This window comes from Oncorhynchus masou, chromosome 31, assembly GCF_036934945.1.
Source record: "Oncorhynchus masou masou isolate Uvic2021 chromosome 31, UVic_Omas_1.1, whole genome shotgun sequence".
NCBI lineage: Eukaryota > Metazoa > Chordata > Actinopteri > Salmoniformes > Salmonidae > Oncorhynchus > Oncorhynchus masou.
Window position 1 is genome coordinate 40,354,041 of NC_088242.1, and position 23,278 is coordinate 40,377,318.

General features: G+C 39.5%; 1 protein-coding gene across 1 annotated transcript; it reads left to right on the top strand.

Annotated features, from left to right (window-relative positions):
- The first annotated feature begins 379 nt into the window (after window positions 1–379).
- On the top strand, window positions 380–21,650 carry cd37 (CD37 molecule). The gene is made up of 9 exons (XM_064952923.1): window positions 380–418; window positions 1,279–1,351; window positions 1,571–1,634; window positions 2,133–2,263; window positions 11,245–11,319; window positions 12,061–12,168; window positions 13,144–13,308; window positions 13,548–13,631; window positions 20,118–21,650. Exons 2-9 carry the CDS (start codon window positions 1,286–1,288, stop codon window positions 20,193–20,195), a joined length of 771 nt encoding a protein of 256 aa, XP_064808995.1. The 5' UTR covers window positions 380–418; window positions 1,279–1,285; the 3' UTR covers window positions 20,196–21,650.
- Window positions 21,651–23,278: the final 1,628 nt, after the last annotated feature.

Below are 23,278 nucleotides of genomic sequence, written 5' to 3' on the forward strand. Positions count from 1 at the left end.
TTGCTACAACAGGACCAAACCGGTGCTCTGGGAAATGTCATAACTAATTATATCTAATTAGTTAAGTCATATGAAGTAGTTTAGATTGTGGTTGACAAAAAAATATAAGCTACCCTTTTTCCTCTTCCTGGTTTCATTCATTTTTAATTAAGCAGGTAGATTGGTTACAGCGAGTGTACTTACGCTGGTCAAACAAAAATTCAAGGCAAATTTAACCTATTGAATATGGGATATTAAAAACCAACTGAAAAAACATCTTGGAGGAAAGTGAAAATATATGGTTTGTAATATTTGCTCAGCTGTGACAGTTCATTTGCATGTTCTATTTGTATCTGTGTAACCACCCTATTTTTTCCTGTACCGTCTCGCTCAAAACCCATTTCTGCTTTTATCGGTTCATTGTTACTTCTCATTACAGGTAAGAAAAGAATGTGTATTTCAAGTTTAGAAATGAGCAGTTAATTTAATATCAAAGAGATGGATATCTTGAGGGCAAATCAAGATATATGTGATACTGTAGGATTTTAAATGCTTTATATGCAGACATTCTTTGGTAAACTAATCATGGAAGCTTACAAATGACAAATGACAAAACCAACAAAGGCTTCACACTGAAGATGGGACTTGTATTCAGCTTCAAACAGAAAGATGTGGTTAATTGTTGTGTAATATTGCAAGCTGGAAAATATTTAGGAAAACAACAATTGCTAAAAACAGCTATTTATAAACGTATTATGAAAGTAATAACGTCTTGTCTACATTGACATTAAGTTAGTGTTGGAGAGCTGTATGAAGGTGACTAAATAATTAATCACCTTTGAGGGTAATATAATATGTTGGGTTGTATCACCTAGGAGAAGGGTATATGACACCCCTGGTTTAAAAAAAAAATCCCTTTCGTATTTTATCTAGACAGAAGGAAGGAGAGGGGTAGAAAGATGGAGGCAGAATGGAAATGTTGGCTCGAGAAGCAAACCCATGTCTCTCTGAAGCGAGTACAACATGTGGTCCAGAGGTGTTGGTGTTAACCCTCAGCCACACACCCGCGCTGGTCTATTACTAATAACAGAGAGCATTGATTTTCCACCCATTGACCACCAACCTTTGAAACCACACTGGCAAGGATTCAAACAAACGTAGAGGACCAACATTACACTGCACTCGACTTGTAGAATGTTAAGGCTGTGTCGGAAGCAGAAACGCAGTCCAAACGACCATTCAAATAACAAAGCAGTGAACAACTCCATAATGACTGTGATTGTGTTTCTTATTTTTCAGAAACAGAATGGCATCCCAAGGCTGTATTGATCTCATCAAATATTTCCTATTCCTTTTCAATCTCCTTTTTGCTGTAAGTTTGATCATTCACTTATTTAAATGTTTCTCCTGCTAGACATAAGAATGGTGCTAACTGTTGCCCAAATTCACTTGATAAAAGTACACTCTGTATATTTGCAGGTTGATTGAACTTGCTTGAAGTCTGTCGAAATATCTATTGATAGGTGAAATGAATTCTTAGTTGAGAGATGTATTTATTGTGCAATGCAATAAGATATCACCCTCCCACCAGTGTGTGGGCGCCCTCCTTCTGTCACTTGGGATATGGATAGTCCTTGCTGAGACAAGCTTCTTCAGTGAGTTTCTGTTTTCATCAACCACTCCTTACAATGAATGACAATATGAATATTACATAATGTAATATTTCCACACACAAATATCCTTAAATACAATGATGTATTTGTAGTAATATAGGAATAACATTCCCTGAGATAGTCCTTTTTCATACACTAGGAATTGTCTTTCTGATTCACTTTTGGATCTCATGAACAAAATCACAGTGTTTCATTCCTGATGTCCCTCCAAAACATGCTTTTTTGGTATTTATATTAAGAAAGATGAGTTTATTCATTCAAAACAGACAGCCTGCTACACATTATATTCACAAACTAGTAAAATAATAGGTCTACTTTAACTCCAGATTTGTTTTCAAATTGAGACATGATTATGCATTGGTTCGACACTGGTCCAATTCTTATTTCAAAGTTGAGTGCACCGTACAGCTATTACTGCTGGCAACCCATACCAGTATGAGCAACAAGTATCTCAAATTATGTTATTTCCTCTTTTTACAGTGCCTGCCCCTCCCTATATGTCTTTTCCTGTCTTCTCCTATTTTCTGGTCATTGGTGGAAGTGCTACGATGTCGTTGGGCTTCATTGGGTGTCTGGGTGCATTGAAGGAGGTGAAATGCATGTTAGGAATGGTAAGAAATCATTCAAAACAGCTGACAAGCTCTGATTTCATTTGTAAAAAATAATTTTGTGTATACATGACAAGATTATTATGGACGAAAGAGTGAGATTTTTTTACATTTGTCAAAGGGCAGCCAAGTATCGATTATCATGTCACCAAACTAAAACCATCAATAATTATTGTAAAGGAGCATCAATATCATCACCGTGTACTTTCACCACCCTGTGAAGTTCATCATAAATTATTTCATTTGTAGCCTAATAAACTGTACGCTTTCCCGAGTCGTAGTGCGAGGACAACACAACATACTTCGATATGATGGTTATTATAGTGCATTTGGAAAGTATTCAGACCCCTTGACTTTTTCCACTTTTTGTTACGTTACCTTATTCTAAAATTGATTTAATTGGTTTTCCCCGCATCAACTTACACATAATGACAAGCAAAAGCTGGTTTTTAGAAATATTTGCAAAACTCTAAAAATAAAAAACTTAAATATCATAAGTATTCAGACCCTTTACTCAGTATTTTGTTGAAGCACCTTTGGCAGCGATTACAGCCTCAAGTCTTCTTGGGTATGACGCTACAAGCTTGGTACACCTGTATTTGGGGAGTTTCTCCCATTCTTCTCTGCAGATCCTCCTTAGCTCTGTCAGGTTGGATGGGGAGCGTCGCTGCACAGCTATTTTCAGGTCTATCCAGAAACGTTTGATCGGGTTCAAGTCTGGGCTCTGGCTGGGCCACTCAAGGACATTCAAAGACTCAAAGTTACTCCTGTTTTATCTTGGCTGTGTGCTTAGGCTCGTTGTCTTGTTGGAAGGTGAACCGTTGACCCAGTCTAAAGTCCTGAGCACTCTGAAGTATGTTTTCATCAAGGAACTGTCATGTCTTGTTATGTCTGTTCCTGTCCTTTCTCTTCACTCTGTCTCTCTCTGCTGGTCTTTTTAGGTTACCTTCTCTGTCTCTCATTCTTCAGCTGTTCTACATCTCCCCTAACTAGCTCATTCACTCTTTCACACCTGTTCTCTCTTCCCCCTCTGATTAGGTCTCTATTTCTCTCTCTGTTCCTGCTACTTTCAGTGTCTGATTCTTGTTTGTGTTTTTGATGCCAGAAGCAAGCTGTCGTCTCGTTTGCTTCCACCTTGTCCTATCCTGTCGGAGTCTGCCTGGCAGGTGCATCCTGCACTATACTACGTTCTTTTGTTCCATTGTCAACGTTGGAAGAGGATTTATGCCATTCCTGTTTTTCATTAAAGAACTCTGTTTTCTGTTAAAACCGCTTTTGGGTCTTCACTCAAGTACATAACAGGAACTCTCTGTACTTTTCTCTGTTCAGCTTTCATTCGATCCTGACTAGTCTCCCAGTCCCTTCTGTTGAAAAATATACCCACAGCATTATGCTGCCCCCACCATGCGTAGGAATGGTGCCACGTTTCAGGCCAAAGAGTTCAATCTTGGTTTCATTAGATCAGAGAATCCTGTCTCATGGTCTGAGTCCTTTAGGAGACTTTTTGAAAACTCCAAGCAGGTTGTCATGTGCCTTTTACTGAAAAGTGGCTTCTGTTTGGCCACTCTACCATGAAGGCCTGATTGGTGGAGGGCTGCAGAGATGTTTGTCCTTCTGGAAGGTTCTCCCATCTCCACAGAGGAACTGTCAGAGTGACCATCAGATTCTTGGTCACCTCCCTGATCGAGGCCCTTCTTCCCCGATTCCTCTTGGTGGTTCCAGACTTCTTCCATTTAAGAATGATGGAGGCCACTGTTCTTGGGGACTTTCCATACATGTTTTGGTATACTTCCCCAGATCTGAGCCTCAACCCAATCATATCTTGGTGCTTTATGGATAATTCCTTTGACTTCATAGCTTGCTGGTTGTTCTGACATGCACTGTCATCTGTGGAAACTTATATAGACAGGTGTGTGCCTTTCCAAATCATTTCCAATCAATTGAATTTACCACAGGTGGACTATAATCTAGTTGTAGAAACATCTCAAGGACGATCAATGGAAACAGGATGCACTTGAGCTCAATTTCATAGCAAAGAGTCTGAATATTTATGTAATTAGGTATTTCTGTTTTTATATATACATTTGCACACAAAAAAATCTGAAAACCTGTTTCCACTTTGTCATTACTGTTATGACTTCTATGAATGGTGGGTGGAGGAGTCGAGGGTAGAGAGCAGGTAATTCCGTACGTGGATCTTTTTTTCCAATGACAGCAGAAAAACAGACATGCAAAAACACAAGGGCGCATGAAACAACCCGTCCAAATAAACAGGATTAAAACTGTCCCGGGAAAATAGAGATCACACTAATCAACCAACACCAATAAACAGAGAACAAGCCCGCACAATACCCAGCGGGCCTAGTGCCTTTAAATAGCCTACAAACAAAACTAAACTCAAAACAGGTGTAACCAATTAGACTCAACTAACAGAAACAAAAGGAAAGGGAATCGATGGCAGCTAGTAGGCCGACGACGACGAGCGCCACCCGAACAGGAAGAGGCACCATCTTCGTCAGGATTCGTGACAATTACGGGTATTGTGGGTAGATTGAGAAGGCAAAATGTATTTAATCCATTCTAGAATAAGGCTGTAACGTAACAAAATGTGGAAAAGGGAAGGGGTCTGAATAATTTCTTAAAGCACTGTACATCAATATTTGCTGTTATCATCAGGCCTGTCGTGACATTTGTAGAATTGACATTTTACAGAATGCTGATGAAACACTTGCCCTAATGATTTTTATAAACCCTATCCATTCACTCCTACCGTCGGAAATGATTCACATCCCTTGACTTTTTCCAGTTTTTGTTGTGTTATGAGATGTTTCCATCAAATTGACTTGTTGTGGGTAAACGGCTGTGCGTGAGGACGTTTTGCACGTAAAAATAACTTTTGTGGTTAAATTTAACTAAAAAATGCAAGTTAAATATGGGTTTGCTTCGCATTTTCAACTGTACTAATGGTTTTGTCACAAAACATTTAACGTTATATAGCAAATGTAAGATGGCATCGGAGCAGAAGGCAGACTTTTTACATGCCCCCAATCGATTGTATTTTTTTGTTTGTTTATTTGCGTTGTTTGTAACTTATTTATTTACTAATTTTGTACATAATGTTGCTGCTATCGTCTCTTATGACCGAAAATAATTTCTAGACATCAGGACTGCAATTCCTCACCACGGACTATCAGAATCCTTTTTCTTCTTTCACGACTCTGACGAGCCCGAGGCAGAGAATATACGGCTCCCTAGGGAACAGACCCCAACCCCCGTAATCTGCGTGAAGAGGAGGTGGAGAAAGAGAGGCCGGAGAGCAGGCTGCCTTCTGAGAAGTCGGAGGCGATCGAATAAACCCCCACTTCCCTCAATTCTGCTAACAAACATGCAATCTTTGGGCAATAAAATCAACGAGTTACGGGGAAGCTTAAACTACCAACGGGACATTAAAAACTGTAACATCTTATGCTTTACGGAGTTGTGGCTGAACAACGACAATATCAACACACAGCTGGCTGGTTATACGATGTACCGCCAGGATAGAACAGTGGTGTCTGGTAAGACAAGGGGAGACAGACTAGTATTTTTGTAAATAACAGCTGGTGCATTATATCTAAGGAAGTCTCTAGCTATTGCTTGCCTGAGGTTGAGTATATCATGATAAGCTGTAAACCACACTTCCTACTGAGAGAGTTCTCATCTGTATTTTTCGTAGGTGTTTACATAAAACCTCAGTCAGAGGTTGGCACTAAGATAGCATTGAATTCCGCCATAAGAAAACAAGAAAACGTTCACCCAGAGGCGGCGCTCCTAGTAGCCGGGGACTTTAATGCAGGGTCACTTAAATCAGTTTTAGAAAATTTCTATCAACATGTTAAATGTGCAACCAAAAACTCTGGACCACCTATACTCCACACACAGAGAAGCATACAAAGCTCTCCCTCACTCTCCATTTGGAGAATCTGACCATAACTCCATCCTCCTGATTCCTGCTTACAAGCAAAAATTAAAGCAGGAAGCACCAGTAATTAGATCAATTAAAAAGTGGTCAGATGAAGCAGATGCTAAGCTACAGGACTGTTTTGCGAGCACAGACTGGAATATGTTCTGGGATTCCTCCAATGGCATTGAGGAGTACACCACGTCTGTCATTGGCTTCATCAATAAGTGCATCGATGACGTCGTCCTCACAGTGACCGTACTTACGTACCCCAACCAGAAGCCATGGATTACAGGCAGCATCCGCACTGAGCTAAAGGCTAGAACTGCCGCTTTCAAGGAGCTGGACTCTAACCCAGAGGCTGATAAGAAATCCCGCTATGCCCTTCGATGAACCATCAAACAGGCAAAGCATCAATACAGGACTAAGATCAAGTCGCACTACACCGGCTCTGACGCTCGTCAGATGTAGCAGGGCTTGCAAACCATTACAGACCACAAAGGGAAGCACAGCCAAGAGCTACCCAGTGACACAAGCCTACCAGATGAGCTAAACTAAGCTCACTTCGAGGCAAATAACACTGAAACATGCATGAGACACCATCTGAACCGGAAGACAGTGTGATCACGCTCTCTGCAGCCGATGTGAGTGAGACCATTAGACAGGTCAACGTTCACAAGGCCACAGGGCCAGACGATTAACAGGACGTGTACTGTGAGCATGCGCTGACCAACTGACAAGTGTCTTCACTGACATTTTCAAACTCTCCCTGTCCGAGTCTGTAATACCAACATGTTTTAAGCAGACCACCATAGTGCATGTAACCAACAACACTAAGGTAACCTGCCTAAATGACTACCGACCCGTAGCACTCACGTCTGTAGCCATGAAGTGCTTTGAAAGTCTGGCCATGGCTCACATCAACACCATCATCCCAGAAACGCAAGACCCACTCCAATTTGCATACCGCCCCAACAGATCCACTGAGGATGCAATCTCTATTGCACTCCACTCTGCCCTTTCCCACCTGGACAAAAGGAACACCTATGTGAGAATTATGTTCATTGACTACTGCTCAGCGTTCAACACCATAGTGCCCTGAAAGCTCATCAATAGGCTAAGGACCCTGGGACTAAACACCTTCCTCTGCAACTGGATCCTGGACTTCCTGACGGGCCGTTCCCAGGAGGTAAGGGTAAGTAACCACACATTCGCCCAGCTGATCCTCAACCCAGAGGCCCCTCAGGGGTGCGTGCTCATCCCTGGCAGGCACGACCCCAACACTATCGTTAAATTTGCTGATGACACAACAGTTTTAGGCCTGATCACCGACAACAACGAGACGGTCTATAGGGAGGAGATCAGAGAACTGGCTGTGTGGTGCCAGGACAACAACCTCTCCCTCAACGTGATCAAGACAAAACAGATGATTGTGGACTACAGGAAAAAGAGGACCGAGCACGCCCCCATTCTCATCGACTGGGCTGCAGTGGAGCAGGTTGAGAGCTTTAAGTTCCTTGGTATCCACATCACCAACACACTAACATAATCCCCCACATTGACTCTGTACCGGCACCCCCATGTATATATTGTTATTTTTTACTGCTGCTCTTTTATTACTTGTTACTTTTATCTCTTATTCTTATCCATATTTTTGAGTGAGGGGGGATTGCACTGTTGGTTAGGGGCTCGTAAGTAAGCATTTTGATGTAAGGGCTACACCTGTTGTATTCAGCGCATGTAACTAATCAAATTTGATTTGAAATGTGCCCACTCAGGATCATAAAGGTTCTATAGAGAACCGTTCTCAATCTGAAAGGTTCTTTGTAGATCATCTTTAAAAACCATACAGGGTTTTTTTCTGGTCAACCTTATTATATTGTTGAAATGTCATCTGTGTTAATTGTCAAGTTGAATCAAGTGAGCTACATCTGGAACAGCTGGGGGTCCCCAAGGACAGAATGGAGAACCACTGACTAATTTAGTCAATGGATACAAGGCCCTACTGGAATCTTTTACAAAACATTGTCACTGGCAATATTCATATATAATATGTAATGGCATAAACAACACATTTGATAAACTGAAATGACTCACTCACGGTTGCACAAAAGAGCTGTGCACAAGCCAGGCTCCAAAATATTCTAATGAGCTACCTCCCCTAAATTTTTAACATTACCAAAAGAGCAAAGAACCTTTTTCTGAACTGTAAAGAACCATTCAATAGCCCAAAGAGTGCTTTGAGTTGTTATGGTTCCACATAGAACCACCGCCCTACCTAGAGAAACCTTGAGGAACCCACTTTTTTTATGGACGAAAAAGTACAATTATTTGTATTTGTCAAACAGAACGGAATCGATTATCATGTCACCAGAATAAGACTGTCAATATTTATTGCAAAGGAGCATCAAGCTCATCACCGTGTACTTCACCACGCTGTGAAGTTCATCATAACGTATTTCATCTGTAGCCTAATAATGTTCATGGTTTCCCGAGTCGTAGTGGGAAGACCACACAACATATCATGTGACTCCAAGTTTACTTCCATATGATGTGATATATCAATATTTGCCCATAAAAGCGTTTTGTAGACATTTGGAAATTTACTGACAAATTGTCTGTTTCCATCAGGCCTGTCGTGACATTTTTTATCCGAAATGTACTTTACTCACATAAAAAGGTTGGTTGGAACCTGGTTTATTGTTCTGCTAATGTAAAACTTAAACGCTGAGTCTCAAGTATCACCTGTCCCATTTAATAGCCGGGTAATAGCACACATTTCAGCAAATAAAATGCCTGTTTCAAAGAAACACCAGGTCTAAATTAATTATTTAGGAGGTTACCATGAATTACCATCAATTGTTTATGATGGTTAATTCTTGATTTGTTATATTAAATAATTCAGTAATGCCTAAAAAAATATGTTTTTATTGCCAGTAAGAAACTGCTAGCCATTGGCTGTAATCAGGAGAGAAATGCTAGCTAACTGGGAAGCACAAAAAAAGTTTGGGAGTACATGCACCCAGAAATTGGAAAAAAATTGGACAGTCAAAGAGGAGAATAATTATTCTGCGAAGTAAAAGTAAATTTTAATCCAAAATAGAGGCATACTAAGACAAAATAAACAAAACATTGTGAGTAAAGGATAACACATTAGTGCAGGAAATGAAGAAATGTACTAAGATGCAGGAAGTGAATGCTGGAATTAAACAAACTATACAAATAAGCAAAAGCTGTGTGGATTAAGGAAATAAACAGCTGGCTCAAATAGACGCCTGGCTCCAATAAGCGCCCATTGTGGTCAGTGATTTAAGAAAATATACACTGGGCTTTTACAGACATACAGTGGGGCAAATAAGTATTTAGTCAGCCACCAATTGTGCAAGTTCTCCCACTTAAAAAGATGAGAGAGGCCTGTAATTTTCATCATAGGTACACTTCAACTATGACAGACAAAATGAGAAGAAATATCCAGAAAATCACATTGTAGGATTTTTTATTTATTTATTTGCAAATTATGGTTGAAAAATAAGTATTTGGTCAATAACAAAAGTTTATCTCAGTACTTTGTTATATACCCTTTGTTGGCAATGACAGCGGTCAAACGTTTCTGTAAGTCTTCACAAGGTTTTCACACACTGTTGCTGGTATTTTGGCCCATTCCTCCATGCAGATCTCCTCTAGAGCAGTGATGTTTTGGGGCTGTTGCTGGGCAACACAGACTTTCAATCCCTCCAAAGATTTTCTATGGGGTTGAGATCTGGAGACTGGCTAGGCCACTCCAGGACCTTGAAATGCTTCTTACGAAGCCACTCCTTCATTGCCTGGGCGGTGTGTTTGGGATCATTGTCATACTGAAAGACCCAGCCACATTTCATCTTCAATGCCCTTGCTGATGGAAGGAGGTTTTCACTCAAAATCTCATGATACATGGCCCCATTCATTCTTTCATTTACACGGATCAGTCGTCCTGGTCCCTTTGCAGAAAGACAGCCCCAAAGCATGATGTTTCCACCCCCATGCTTCACAGTAGGTATGGTGTTCTTTGGATACAACTCAGCATTCTTTGTCCTCCAAACACGACGAGTTGAGTTTTTACCAAAAAGTTATATTTTGGTTTCATCTGACCATATGACATTCTCCCAATCTTCTTCTGGATCATCCAAATGCTCTCTAGCAAACTTCAGACGGGCCTGGACATGTACTGGCTTAAGCAGGGGGACACGTCTGGCACTGCAGGATTTGAGTCCCTGGCAGCGTAGTGTGTTACTGATGGTAGGCTTTGTTACTTTGGTCCCAGCTCTCTGCAGGTCATTCACTAGGTCCCCCCGTGTGGTTCTGGGATTTTTGCTCACCATTCTTGTGATCATTTTGACCCCACGGGGTGAGATCTTGCGTCAAGCCCCAGATCGAGGGAGATTATCAATGATCTTGTATGTCTTCCATTTCCTAATAATTGCTCCCACAGTTGATTTCTTCAAACCAAGCTGCTTACCTATTGTCTTCCCAGCCTGGTGCAGGTCTACAACTTTGTTTCTGGTGTCCTTTGACAGCTCTTTGTCTTGGCCATAGTGGAGTTTGGAGTGTGACTGTTTGAGGTTGTGGGCAGGTGTCTTTTATACTGATAACAAGTTCAAACAGATGCCATTAATACAGGTAACAAGTGGAGAACAGAGGAACCTCTTAAATAAGAAGTTACAGGTCTGTGAGAGCCAGAAATCGTGCTTGTTTGTAGGTGACCAAATACTTATTTTCCACCATCATTTGCAAATAAATTCATTAATAATCCTACAATGTGATTTTCTGGATTTTATTCACTCATTTTGTCTTAGTTGACGTGTACCTATGATGAAAATGACAGGCCTCTCTCATCTTTTTAAGTGAACTTGCACAATTGGTGGCTGATTAAATACTTTTTTTGCCCCACTGTATGTCCAAACTTGTGTAGGTTACACACACCTAAAACACAAACAAATAAATCATTCAGCAGCACATACAAATATGGCAGTGATTGATCTACTCTAACTATTGCTCATCTTTACAGTATTTCTTCCTGCTCTCCATCCTTCTTGCTGCTCAGATTGTGGGAGCGGTTCTGCTCTTCACTCAGAGGACTTCAGTAAGACATTTACCTATGATATTACCTGAGTAACTACACTTACTTATATGTACTTATCTTCACACAAGCCATGTGCAATGCTTAAATTCACACAATCCTTGGTGTTATTTGACCATAGTTACACATCACAATCAACAATGACACTATTTAAACTAATAAAACATGACTGGCACTCAAGATTGTGTTGGTTCACCCTTATTTATGAATTACAAAGATATTCAAAGATGTGTGACAATAAAGATGACTTCCTGAACTAGCTATATATCTATGGTAAATCATTTGTCTCCCTATGACCAGGTTTCCGGTTTTCTCCGCTTGCCACATTTTACATTTGCAATTGAGTAATTTAGCCGAAGCTCATACATCCCCCGTGGGAATACGAACCCACAACCCTGGCAATGGAAGTGCCCTGCTCTACCTACTGAGCCACTGCTAGGAGAAAGTCAAATACATATGCATTTCATAATGATGTGACAATCATCAATGTAGGGAGATTTTGAAAATAATATTGTTGCCTAAAAGGGACACTGCTATTATATCTAATTCCACAGCGTCACATTCTGTGTATGCAATAGCCTAGTTTTTCTCGGGGTGTGCCACGAAAGTAAAACCTCTTTTGTTACCTGGTGAATGGGTTGAAAGGGGACCTTGTAAGTCAATATCAGTGGGTATGTTAAGTACACAATAGTTGGAGTGACTTTTGAAAGGCATCTCATTTCTTTCTCACACATTTTGTTCTAGTTTGAAAGCAAAGTCGAAGAGCATGTCCTTCATCTCATTGCATCATTTGGCAAGAATGAGTCCAACTATCTGAGCTTGGAGAAGACTCTGAACTACGTTCAGCAGGAGGTAATACATGCAGTACTATACACTGCCACTTGGTCACTTGTCCTTTGGATGAGATGTTGAACTGAGGTATTGAAGAGTAGGGGTGTTAACCCCCATGTCCTGGCTAAATTCCCAACCTGACCACGTATTGTCATGGCCACAAAATCAACCCCTGATTCCTAATTGGCATAAATCCCTTATCACCTCTCCACTGTGAAAGCTAACACTTTCTGTCTTAAAATGGCTGCTGAGACATCACTGTAGTGGGTGCTAAACATTGGTTAAGGATGAGATGAGTTTCCACCATACGTTAATGTAAAGTGCTTTGAGCATCTGGAATAACACTCAATACATCCAGTCAGTTAACTATGATTATCAATTGGAATGGATCAACCTAAATCTTTAAGAGTCATGGTTTGTTTGGATAGTTCCTTATACATGCTCTAAATATCATCAAAACTACAACAAACTAATCTTAACTTTAAACTGAGTTGCTGCTGACACTTGATATGTGTGTATTCATTTTGAGAGGTCATCTATGATAGAATCTAGTTCAACTAAATGTAGGCCGCGATTCAAACCCACACAGATTATTGCTATTGCACTTGACTTGTGGAATGTTTATGCTGTGTAGGTGGTGTAACCACAGTAACAGTAATTAAACCTCCACAAAGCCCACTTCAACATAGGTGTCTTCTAACTTGATGCATGATTTCATTCCCATGTGAATGAAGTGATTTATATAATGAAGTTGGATCATCGATGTTTGAATTTGGCATGTAACACATTTGTAATCTAAGAAATCATTTAAGAACAGGTACGGTTAGCTGATGCGCGAACCAATGGCAATTTCCACCATGGAAAGTTACGTCCGAATCAGGATTGCATTGTGTCAAGTGCAGTACGATGGTCAGTTGTCTGCATGGTTTGAATCCCGCCTTAGACTTTGAAAGAGTGTTAGATTAAGCATTATCTCCTTCTCTTACAACCGTGCAGATTCATTGTTGTGGATGGACAGGACCAAAGATCTGGGTGGAGGCACCCTGCTCCTGTTACCACCCCATCAATAACACCCAGAATGCCTCCAATTCTTATGAAATGTGTGACTGCAATGACATCCGGCCTTTTACAAATTACACAATGTGTGACATCTATCAAAAAGTAAGTGGTCCTGACTCATGGCATTACTTCAAATGTGTTACATTTGATATAACAACATTTTTTTAAAGGCCAGCAAACTTGTATGTTGTTTTCATTTGTATGTGATCTATTTCTGGTCCCAAGCACCCCTTTTGACTTGTTTAAAGAAGATGATTTAGAGTTAAGCACATTCTCTACCTTAACTGAGAAGTTTGATATTTCCTGGTATTTTACTGATTGCTTTAACTTCTCTGTTACAGGGGTGCAAAGAGAGTATTAGAGAGTGGTTGGACGAGAATATGCTCATTATTTTTGCCGTGCTACTTGCTGTGATGGCGGTGGAGGTAAATTGGATAATCTCATCTCTACTTGACAAACCGGGTCAGAAATCACAATATTCTAAACCCAAAGTATTCTCACAGGAAAGTTAGTTGTAATCTTTCTGTTTCAGTGAATGGTCATATTGACCCTCCATAGGTGGTCTGAGAATGTGTATATCCTCACAACATATTCGTTCCCATAGTATTTGTATTTATTATGGATCCCCGCTACCTGCTGCCAAAGCAGCAGCTACTCTTCCTGGGGTCCAGCAAAATTAAGGCAGTTTATACCATTTTAAAACATTACAATACATTCACAGATTTCACAACACACTGTGTGCCCTCAGGCCCCTACTCCACCACTACCACATATCTACAGTACTAAGTCGATGTGTATGTATAGTGTGTATGTTATCGTATGTGTGTGTATATGCATGTGTCTGTGCCTATGTTTGTGTTGCTTCACAGTCCCCGCTGTTCCATAAGGTGTATTTTTATTTGTTTTTTAAATCTATTTTTACGGCTTGCTTCAGTTACTTGATGTGGAATAGAGTTCCATGTAGTCTTGGCTCTATGTAGTACTGTGTGCCTCCCATAGTCTGTTCTGGACTTGGCGACTGTGAAGAGACCACTTGTGGCATGTCTTGTGTGGTATTGCACAAAACAGTAGGTACACACAAAACAAGGGTTGTTTGGGAAGGGTGATGGCTCTATGTGGAACCATGCTGACCCAAAGAACCCTTGGAGCCCTTCAATGCTTCTCTGCAGTTCAGAAAAGGGTTCTTTCCTCTTTTAGTGATCATTTAAATGTAGTGGTGGTGGCTCATTAGAATCATTTGTGGCATGGTTTAGACACAACTTTTTTTTGTGCAACCGTGAGTGAGAGTCATTCCAGTTGAGTTAATCTGTTGTGTTATGCTAAATCATGTTATATATGACTATCGCTAGTGAAGGTGTATTGTGAAAGACCCAAGCATGGCTTTGGGTCAGTTGTGAATGGTTTACTAACTTAGTCAGTAGTTACAAGCAAACTAACCTTTATTTGGCACTCTATAGAACCATTTGTTTTTAGTGTGTACTAGGGAAGCTTCAACAACCACACCACGTACTGTAACCACTCTTATGGCGGAGCAATCATATTGTTAGAGTTTTGTTTAAATGCACCAAGAGAAGACCAGTAGTGACCCTTATAAATAAGAGTTGTCCACGCTTTGTGTCTTTGTCTCCATGTTCTCCTCCCAGTGTCTCCAATGGGTGTGTCTCCTGGTTCTTTGTTGTTTGAGTTGTACTCCATGTCCATGTTGTCATCCCTCAAAGACTGAAGGCAGGCACTTTCAACTTTCCAGGTCTGTCATGTTTTTGTGTAGTGGTGATGCAGTAAAAAATACAACATTTAAAAAACAACATATATAGACTAGCGTTCAAAAGTTTGAGGTCACTGTATTTGAAAGAAAAGCACTTTTTTTGTCCATTAAAATACCATAAAATGGATCAGAAGTACAGTGCAGACACTGTTAATATTGTAAATGACTGTTGTAGCTGGAAACGGATTATTTTTAATGGAATATCTAGCCTTCATTTCTCAGAACAAGAATAGATTGACGAGTTTCAGAAGAAGTTTGTCATTTTGAGCCTGTAAGAGAACCCACAAATGCTGATGCTCCAGATACTCAACTAGTCCAAAGAAGGCCAGTTGTATTGTTTCTTTAATCAGCACAACAGTTTCCAGCTGTGCTAACATAATTGCAAAAGGGTTTTGTAATGATCAATTCGCCTTTTAAAAAGATAAACTTGGAACACAGGAGTGATGGTTGCTGATAATGGGCCTCTGTATGCCTATGTAGATATTCCATTAAAAAAATCAGCCGTTTCCAGCTACAATAGTCATTTACAACATTAATTAACAATGTCTACACTGTATTTCTGATCAATTTTATGTTATTTTAATGGACAAAGAATGTGCCTTTCTTTCAAAAACAAGAACATTTCTAAGTGACCCCAAACTTTTGAACGGTAGTGTATATATATTTATATATGCTGTATAATTCGCAATGAAAGTTTACACACACTTTGAACGGTAGTGTATATATTTATATATGCTGTATAATTCCTAATGAAAGTTTGCACACACTTTGAACGGTGGTGTATATATTTATATATGCTGTATAATTCCTAATGAAAGTTTACACACACTTTGAATGGAAGTGTACATATTTATATATGCTGTATAATTCCTAATGAAAGTTTACACACACTTTGCACAGTTCTCCCATAATGCTGCCTTAAATTAAAATTTAAAAAAGGATTAAGTATAGCAAAATCCTACTGAACTACACAACTTACTCCACATTCTTAAATACCATTTTATAAATTAAAAAATTAAAAATAAGTAAAAGATGACTCGATTGACACAGCAAATTTGAGATCAGAATTTTAACGCCCACATTGTTCAATTGAACACTTTCTTAGAAATTAAGTGCCCCACAGAAATAGTTTTAAACAAAAATCTTTCAGTGTTCACAAACTCACACCCCTAGAGTGTTGGTCCCTAACACCATGGGTGTTGCAAATTCCGACTTAAATTAACACTTTATTAGAGTTGACGCTGACACACTTTTTTACTGTTAGGAAATAACACATGTAGTTTTACACAGCTTGTTTTAATACTGCAGGTTGTACAGTCACATTTGCATAACTGTGCAGCTGTTACACAAAACTCTATCCCAGGTCTTCAGAAGACTGGAGTTTCCCTCTAAGTTTTTACCTGGACTTTGTTCCTTCCATATTTATTTTTTCCTGTTGGTGACAAGCAGACCCATAACAAGATGCTGCCACCACAATACTTGAAAACACAGAGGGTTTCACTCTGATGTGTTGTAATGGATTAGACCCAACCTGAAGTTACCATTTAGGCCAAAAAGTGAATTTATTGGCCATGTTGTCTTGCAGTATTATGGGCATTGTTGCAAACAGGATGGATGATTCACTTTGTCATATAGGCCAGTAATGTGGAGTGATTGCAATGTTGTTGATCCATGCACAGCTCTTTCACCTCAGCCATTACATTCTGTGGCTGTTGTAAAATGATCTTGAGCATCATAGTGATATCCCTGTGCAGTTTCCATTCTCTCCCGCAGCTCAGTTAGGAAGGATGGCCAGATTTTTTCAGTGTCTGGGTGATATGATACACCATCCACAGATGAAAGGGATATTCAGTGGGATATTTTATTTGACCTCCCCTGATCTATTCCAAACTAAATGTATCCCATACATACTTGCATTGCTCTTTGGTGGCTCTGAGGTTGTATGTACAGTATGAGTTATTCTTAAATCATGACAACTACTACTTCTGCAAACAGATGGACCTCATTCAACAAATTGTGTCATTTTGTTTCTGAAAATATTATCACCTGAACATATTTAGATGTGCCACAGCAATGGGTGGGAAATACCTTTTCAAAAAGCACTTTTTTGTTGTATTCATTTCAGAACATTTCTATAGTTTTTAGATCAGTGGAAGAACACCCCAGTTGAATCCCTTTTAAGATTGAAATTTAAGGCAGCCAAATGTGAAAATTGTGCCAGGGTGTGTAAACTAGGCACTGTATGTAATGGTTGAATTTCAGATTATGTTTAAAATTAATAATCTTTCTGAATCATTTAACTCCCTCCAGTGATATTTATATGGAATATTGGCAAGGTATATTTTGAATGCTTTCATTTTTCATGGTTTGATGTTACATTATAGAGACTGAGAGCAAAGTGGCATTGCATTGTTCCTGCCCAAGGGCCTTTTCTGCCCTGTGTTTTACAGAATCATTTATTTGATTTTCAAATAGTTAGATAGTATGTCTGAGTCCAAAATGGCAGGGTATGATGACAACACTTTGTCCCTCAACGTGGTGCAGTGTCATCTTAGTGTGTGCTTTGAATAACTGTTTTGTTAAAATAGTGCCCTTTAATTAAAAATGTTTGATCAGGTATTTACAATATTCTTCTGACAGAGCAAAGATGTGTATCTTCAACAACAAAAAATAGTGTCTCGATATTCATTGGACCAATGAATGATATGTGACAAAATGTAAGACATATTCAGTGCGTATCATAAGTACGTATTCACCCGTTGGATCTCATCCCATTTAGTTGAGTTACAAAGTGGGATTGAAATACAGAATATTTCACTGTGATTTGTCATTGATCTACACATAATACTCCATAATGTCAAAGTGAAAAGAAAATGACTAATTTTCACAAATTAAATGACTAAAATATTGTTGTTGCATCAGTATTCATCACCTTTGTTTAGGCAAGCCTAAAATAGTTCAGAAATAAAACTTGGTGTAACAGATAATAAGTTACATGGTCTCAATCTGTGTGAAATAATTGTTGATATTAATTTTGAATGACTACTCCTTCCTCTGTCCCCCATTGAACAACATCTGTAAGGTCATTCAGTCAAGTATTGAATTACAGATTCAATTACAAAGACCAGGGAGCTTTTCGAAAGCCTCAAAGAAAGGCAGTGATTGGTACATGGTTAAAATGAAAAAATGAGACACTGCATATCTCTTTAAGCATGGCCAAGTTAACAATTATGCTGTGGATGATAGGGATGGTGCAAGGTTTCCCTCAGACGTGACGCTTGGCATTCAGGCCAAAGAGTTCAAGCTTGGTTTCATCAGATCAGAGAATCTTGTTTCTCATGGTCTGAGACCTATAGGGTCCTTTTTCGCAAACTCCAAGCAGGCTGTCATGTGCTTTTTTCTGAGGAGAGGCTTCCGTCTGACCACTCTAACATAAAGGCCTGATTAAGTGCTGCAGAGATGGTTGTCCTTCTGGAAGGTTCTCCCATCTCCACAGAGGAACTCTGGAGCTCTGTCGGTGTGACTATCTGGTTCTTTGTCACCTCCCTGACCAAGGCCCTTCTCCTCCGATTGTTCAGTTTGGACGGTTTGCCAGCTCTAGGATGAGTCTTGGTGGTTTCAAACTTCTCCCATTTAGGAATGATGGAGGCCACTGTGTTCTTGGGGACCTTCAATGATGCAGACACTTTTTGGTACCCTTCCCCAGATCTGTGCCTCAACAAAATCTTGTTTCGGAGATCTACAGACAATTCCTTCGACCTCGTGGCTTGGTGTTTGCTCTGACACTGTCAATTGTGAGACCTTATATAGAGAGGTGTGTGCCTTTCCAAATCATGTCCAATCAATTGAATTTACCACAGGTGGCCTCCAATAACATTGTAGAAACATCTCAAGCATGATCAATGGAAACATGAAGCACCTGAGCTCAATTTCGAGTCTCATAGCAAGGAGGTTGAATAATTATGTAAATAAGATATTTCAGTTGAAAATGTTTTTGTTTTTTTAACTGTTTTTTGTCATTACGGGGTATTGTGTGTCGATCGATGATGGAAAAACATTATTTAATCCATTTCAGAATTAGATTGTAACCTAACAAAATGTGGAAAAAGTCAATTGTTCTGAATACTTTCCGAATGCACTGTAAAGCCCTTTTTTAAATCAGCAGATGTCACAAGGTGTTTGTACAGAAACCCAGCCTCAACAGCAATGCAGATGTAGAAGCACAGTGGCTAGGGAAAACTCACTAGAAAGGCAGGAACCTAGGAAGAAACCTAGAGAGGAACCAGGCTCTGAGGGGTGGCCAGTCCTCTTCTGGCTGGGCCAGGTAGGGATTATAAGAGTACATGGCCATTTAGGCCAGATTGTTCTTCAATAAGTTCAAATGGTCATAGCTGACCAGCAGGGTCAAATAATAATCACAGTGGTTGTAGAGGGTGCAACAGGTCAGGACCTCAGGAGTAAATGTCAGTTGTCTTTAGTTTTTTTTTTAATTTCAGGTCAAGGTTTGACTTTTTCAGGAGAGGCGTTTTACTGCCACTTTTAGTGGGTCTGGTACAAATCCGGAGGATAGGGAGCTGTTTATTATGTTCAACATAGGAGGGCCAAGCACAGGAAGTAGCTCTTTCGGTAGTTAAGTTGGAATTGGGTCCAGTAGGCAGCTGGAAGGTTCAGAGGCCATTACTATTTTTGTGAATGTGTAAGGAGATATAGAATTAAAAAAACTTGAGTGTCTCCATTGATCTTAGGTCCTTCTGCAATATTCAGGACAACTGAGTTTTGGAGAAATACACAGATTGAAAGAGGAGTCTGTAATTTGCTTTCTAATGAAAATTATATTTTAGAATATACTTTAGAAGTGTTTAATTATTATTATTTTATAAACTGTCCAATTAAATCTATTTAAATCCCACTTTGTAACACAATAAAATGTGAAGAAATCCAAGGGGGATGAGTACTTACAATACCTACTGTAATACCAAAAAATATGTATATAGATCAGGGGTGGGGGAAAACGTTTTGACTCACTGTTGAATTTCTGAACCCCAAAGTGGCCCCCAAATGATCTCCCATCTATGATGCTCATGTGCAAATAGGTTATGCATGTATATGTTAATGATTCTCTCTCTCTCTCTCTCTCTCTCTCTAGCTATGTGGTATGACCCTTTCGATGTGTCTGTATAGATGGACCAGCCTGGATTACAGCATGCTGATGCAACACTCATAAAGTAGGACAGAGTGCTACATAAACATCTGTGAATGATATTATTTGTGTTTCTATGTTTATAAAGCGAAATAAAAAATAGATAGTTGCATTATTCATTGTTAAAAATTGAGTGTACTTAATTAATCGATTGCTTTGATATAACTCCTTCATTCTTGCTCATTTCTTCATAACTTTATTTTTTGTATTGATACATTACATTGCTGTGTCTATTACTACTATTTCATAACCATAAGTGCTTCAAGACAAGCAAGTATGCACATTTACTTCGGTAAATGTCCTTTTCTAGTTTATAGCTAAATTCTTCGTAGATTATAGAAACTTCAAATCATGCATCAGTGGTAGTAGTATTGACGGCAGTAGTGATGGTAGAAGTAGTAAATAGGATTTAATAGGGTTTTCATAGGCTGTGTGTTAGCTATAGTGACCTATTTTGGGCTGGTTTGTAAGTACTAAATCATCATAAGCCATAGAATGTTTTTTAAGCTATCAAAATTTGGAACATTCTGAATGTTTGTGGCAGTGATTTCAGTTTAGAATGTTGAAGATTGCATTCCACCATTAAAATGTATGGGATACAACAAGCTTTATAGTTTATGGAATATGAATGGTAGCAAAAAGCTGTGTTGAATCAATTTTAGTTTAATCAGTCTCCACATTTCAACGTTGGGTTGGTGTTTGTAGCTTTGAAGCCTATAGAGATTGAAACACATTTAATATGGTTATCGTTCAAAAAGTACAATCGTATCAAAAATCGTTTGAGAAACATAGTAAGTTGAGTTAGTCTGCACATGTTAACGTTGGGTTGGTGTTAGTATCTGAAATGGATCAAGAGCAGTGTTGAATCCACATTTTGCCTTAGAAGTATATGGAGCGTTTATGCTAGTTTAAAATGGTTATATTTCAAAAGTACAAATAGCATCACAATCTTTTGACAAGCAATCTAAGTTGAGTCAATTTGAACATGCCAACATTGGTTTGGTGTTTGTAGATGTAACTGTTCAAGAGAATTAGCGAATCCAAATACTTCCCATTCAAGCCTATGGAGCTTTCATGAACATTTAAAATGGTTCTAGTATCAATGGTATCAAAAAGCTTTATACAAGCACACTATTATAAACCGGTCTGTTTGAATGGTGTTTCTAGTGAAGCCCTTTCATGCAGTCAAATGACCTAGTGGCCTCATGGGTGGAATGTTATTTATATTTTTCATAATTTCATAATTAATAAACATTGTTTTTTTGAAGATGCAGAAAATCCGGTGTTTCTATGTTAAACCGTTTTGTTATATTTCAGTGTTCTGTCAGGTATATCAAGTTTAATATTAGGATGCAAACTAAAAATGTAAAACATTTCAACACTTTGTCTGACATGTTACAAGTGTCTTCTTTTTATTTAGCCAATAACCATGCCTGTGAGGTGTATAATTTTGTTTCAAAGTAAAGTTGTTTAAGACTACCAAGAAAGACTCTGATTTAGCCCATGTTGGGATTTGTTTCCTTGTCAATCATTGGCTCATTGGTGAAATTAGCATTATGACAATATCTTTCATGAAATCATTCAAAATCTTTATTAATGCAATTGCAGACACAAGTTGACAACAGGAACATTACGCATGTTTCCAAGTAAGTTCTGTATCAAAGAAAAGGTCCCATGTTATTTTATTAAACCCGAAGCCCAGCCCTAGTGATGTCACTGCCTACGTCATTACCTTCTACTCATGAGACCAAAACCATGCCTTCACAACTATATAAACAAGGCTTTTAGCGTTATCTAAAATCTTAGTAGTTGATTTATAGTGGAATGTCTGACTAGTCTCCTATCTCTTACACTCCCCTGCAGAGTTCTGTCTTCACAGTCACACATTTCTCAGACAGTTTCTTTATAAGAGGCAGAGAGCCTAGAAAAGGACTGTGGAACAATATTAAACCTCATAATGTATATATATTGTTAATCTGTTGTCTAGGACCCTATAAATGTAAGGAGGGAAGGGTCTTATAACCCCTCCCCTTCTATTAATACAACATAAGCATAATCAATTATTCTAATACATCAAACATTTGACCCCTCAGTGAACCTCTAACACCCACTGCAGTAAAAGATAAAATGATTGAAGACTAGTTATGACCAGAATATTTACCATTCATGTCTATGGTCATTGAAATGCATAGGGATTTATGCAAATATGGTTGTAGTGTGAAAAGTACAAGTAGTATCAAATAATTGTATTCAATCAACCTGATCAGTGGCAGTATTGGTGTTTTAAAGTTGTTTTGGTGTTGGTAGCTTTTATGGTTTTGGCGCTACAGGTAGCAGTGGAAGGAGAATAAGAAGAAGACAAAGTATGAACAATTTCCAAAGTTCAGCAAGCACGCCTGATAAATGCACTATAAATAAAGTCCACCATTTTGTCCCCAATCGTCTGTGGCTGAACTATTGTTCCAATTTTATTGCTCTGATTGTAAACTGCACACATGCTGCATGCTGCTTTCTGCTGGCTGCTTTCTGCTGGCTGCTTTCTGCTGGCTGCTTCCTGCTAGCTGCATGCTGCTTTCTGCTGTCTGCATGCTGCTGGCTGCTTTCTGCTGGCTGCTTTCTGGGGCTGCATGCTGCTGGCTGCTTCTGCTGGCTGCATGCTGCTGGCTGCTTTCTGCTGGCTGCATGTTGCTTTCTGCTGGCTGCATGCTTGCTGGCTGCTTTCTGGATGCTGGCTGGCTGCTTCTGCTGGCTGCATGCTGCTGGCTGCTTTCTGCTGGCTGCTTTCTGCTGGCTGCATGCTGCTGGGCTGCTTTCTGCTGGCTGCATGCTGTTTTCTTGGCTCTGCTGGCTGCATGGCTGGCTGCATGTTGCTGGCTGGCTGGCTTTTCTGCTGGCTGCATGGCTGCTGCTTTCTGCTGGCTGCTTGCTGGCTGCATGCTGCTGGCTTCTGGGCTGCATGCTTCTGCTGGCTGCTGGCTGCTGCTGGCTGCTTTCTGCTGGCTGCTTTCTGCTGGTTCTGCTGATGCATGCTGGCTGCTTTCTGCTGGCTGCATGCTGCTGGCTGCTTTCTGCTGGCTGCTTTCTGCTGGCTGCATGCTGCTGTCTGC

Bases quoted from the DNA above. Each gene is read 5' to 3' on its own strand.
- cd37 (XM_064952923.1), top strand. From the start codon at position 1,286: ATGGCATCCCAAGGCTGTATTGATCTCATCAAATATTTCCTATTCCTT. The intron at 1,635-2,132 runs GTGAGTTTCTGT...CTCTTTTTACAG, and splicing joins TGCTGAGACAAGCTTCTTCA to TGCCTGCCCCTCCCTATATG. The intron at 13,309-13,547 runs GTAAGTGGTCCT...TCTCTGTTACAG, and splicing joins TGTGTGACATCTATCAAAAA to GGGTGCAAAGAGAGTATTAG.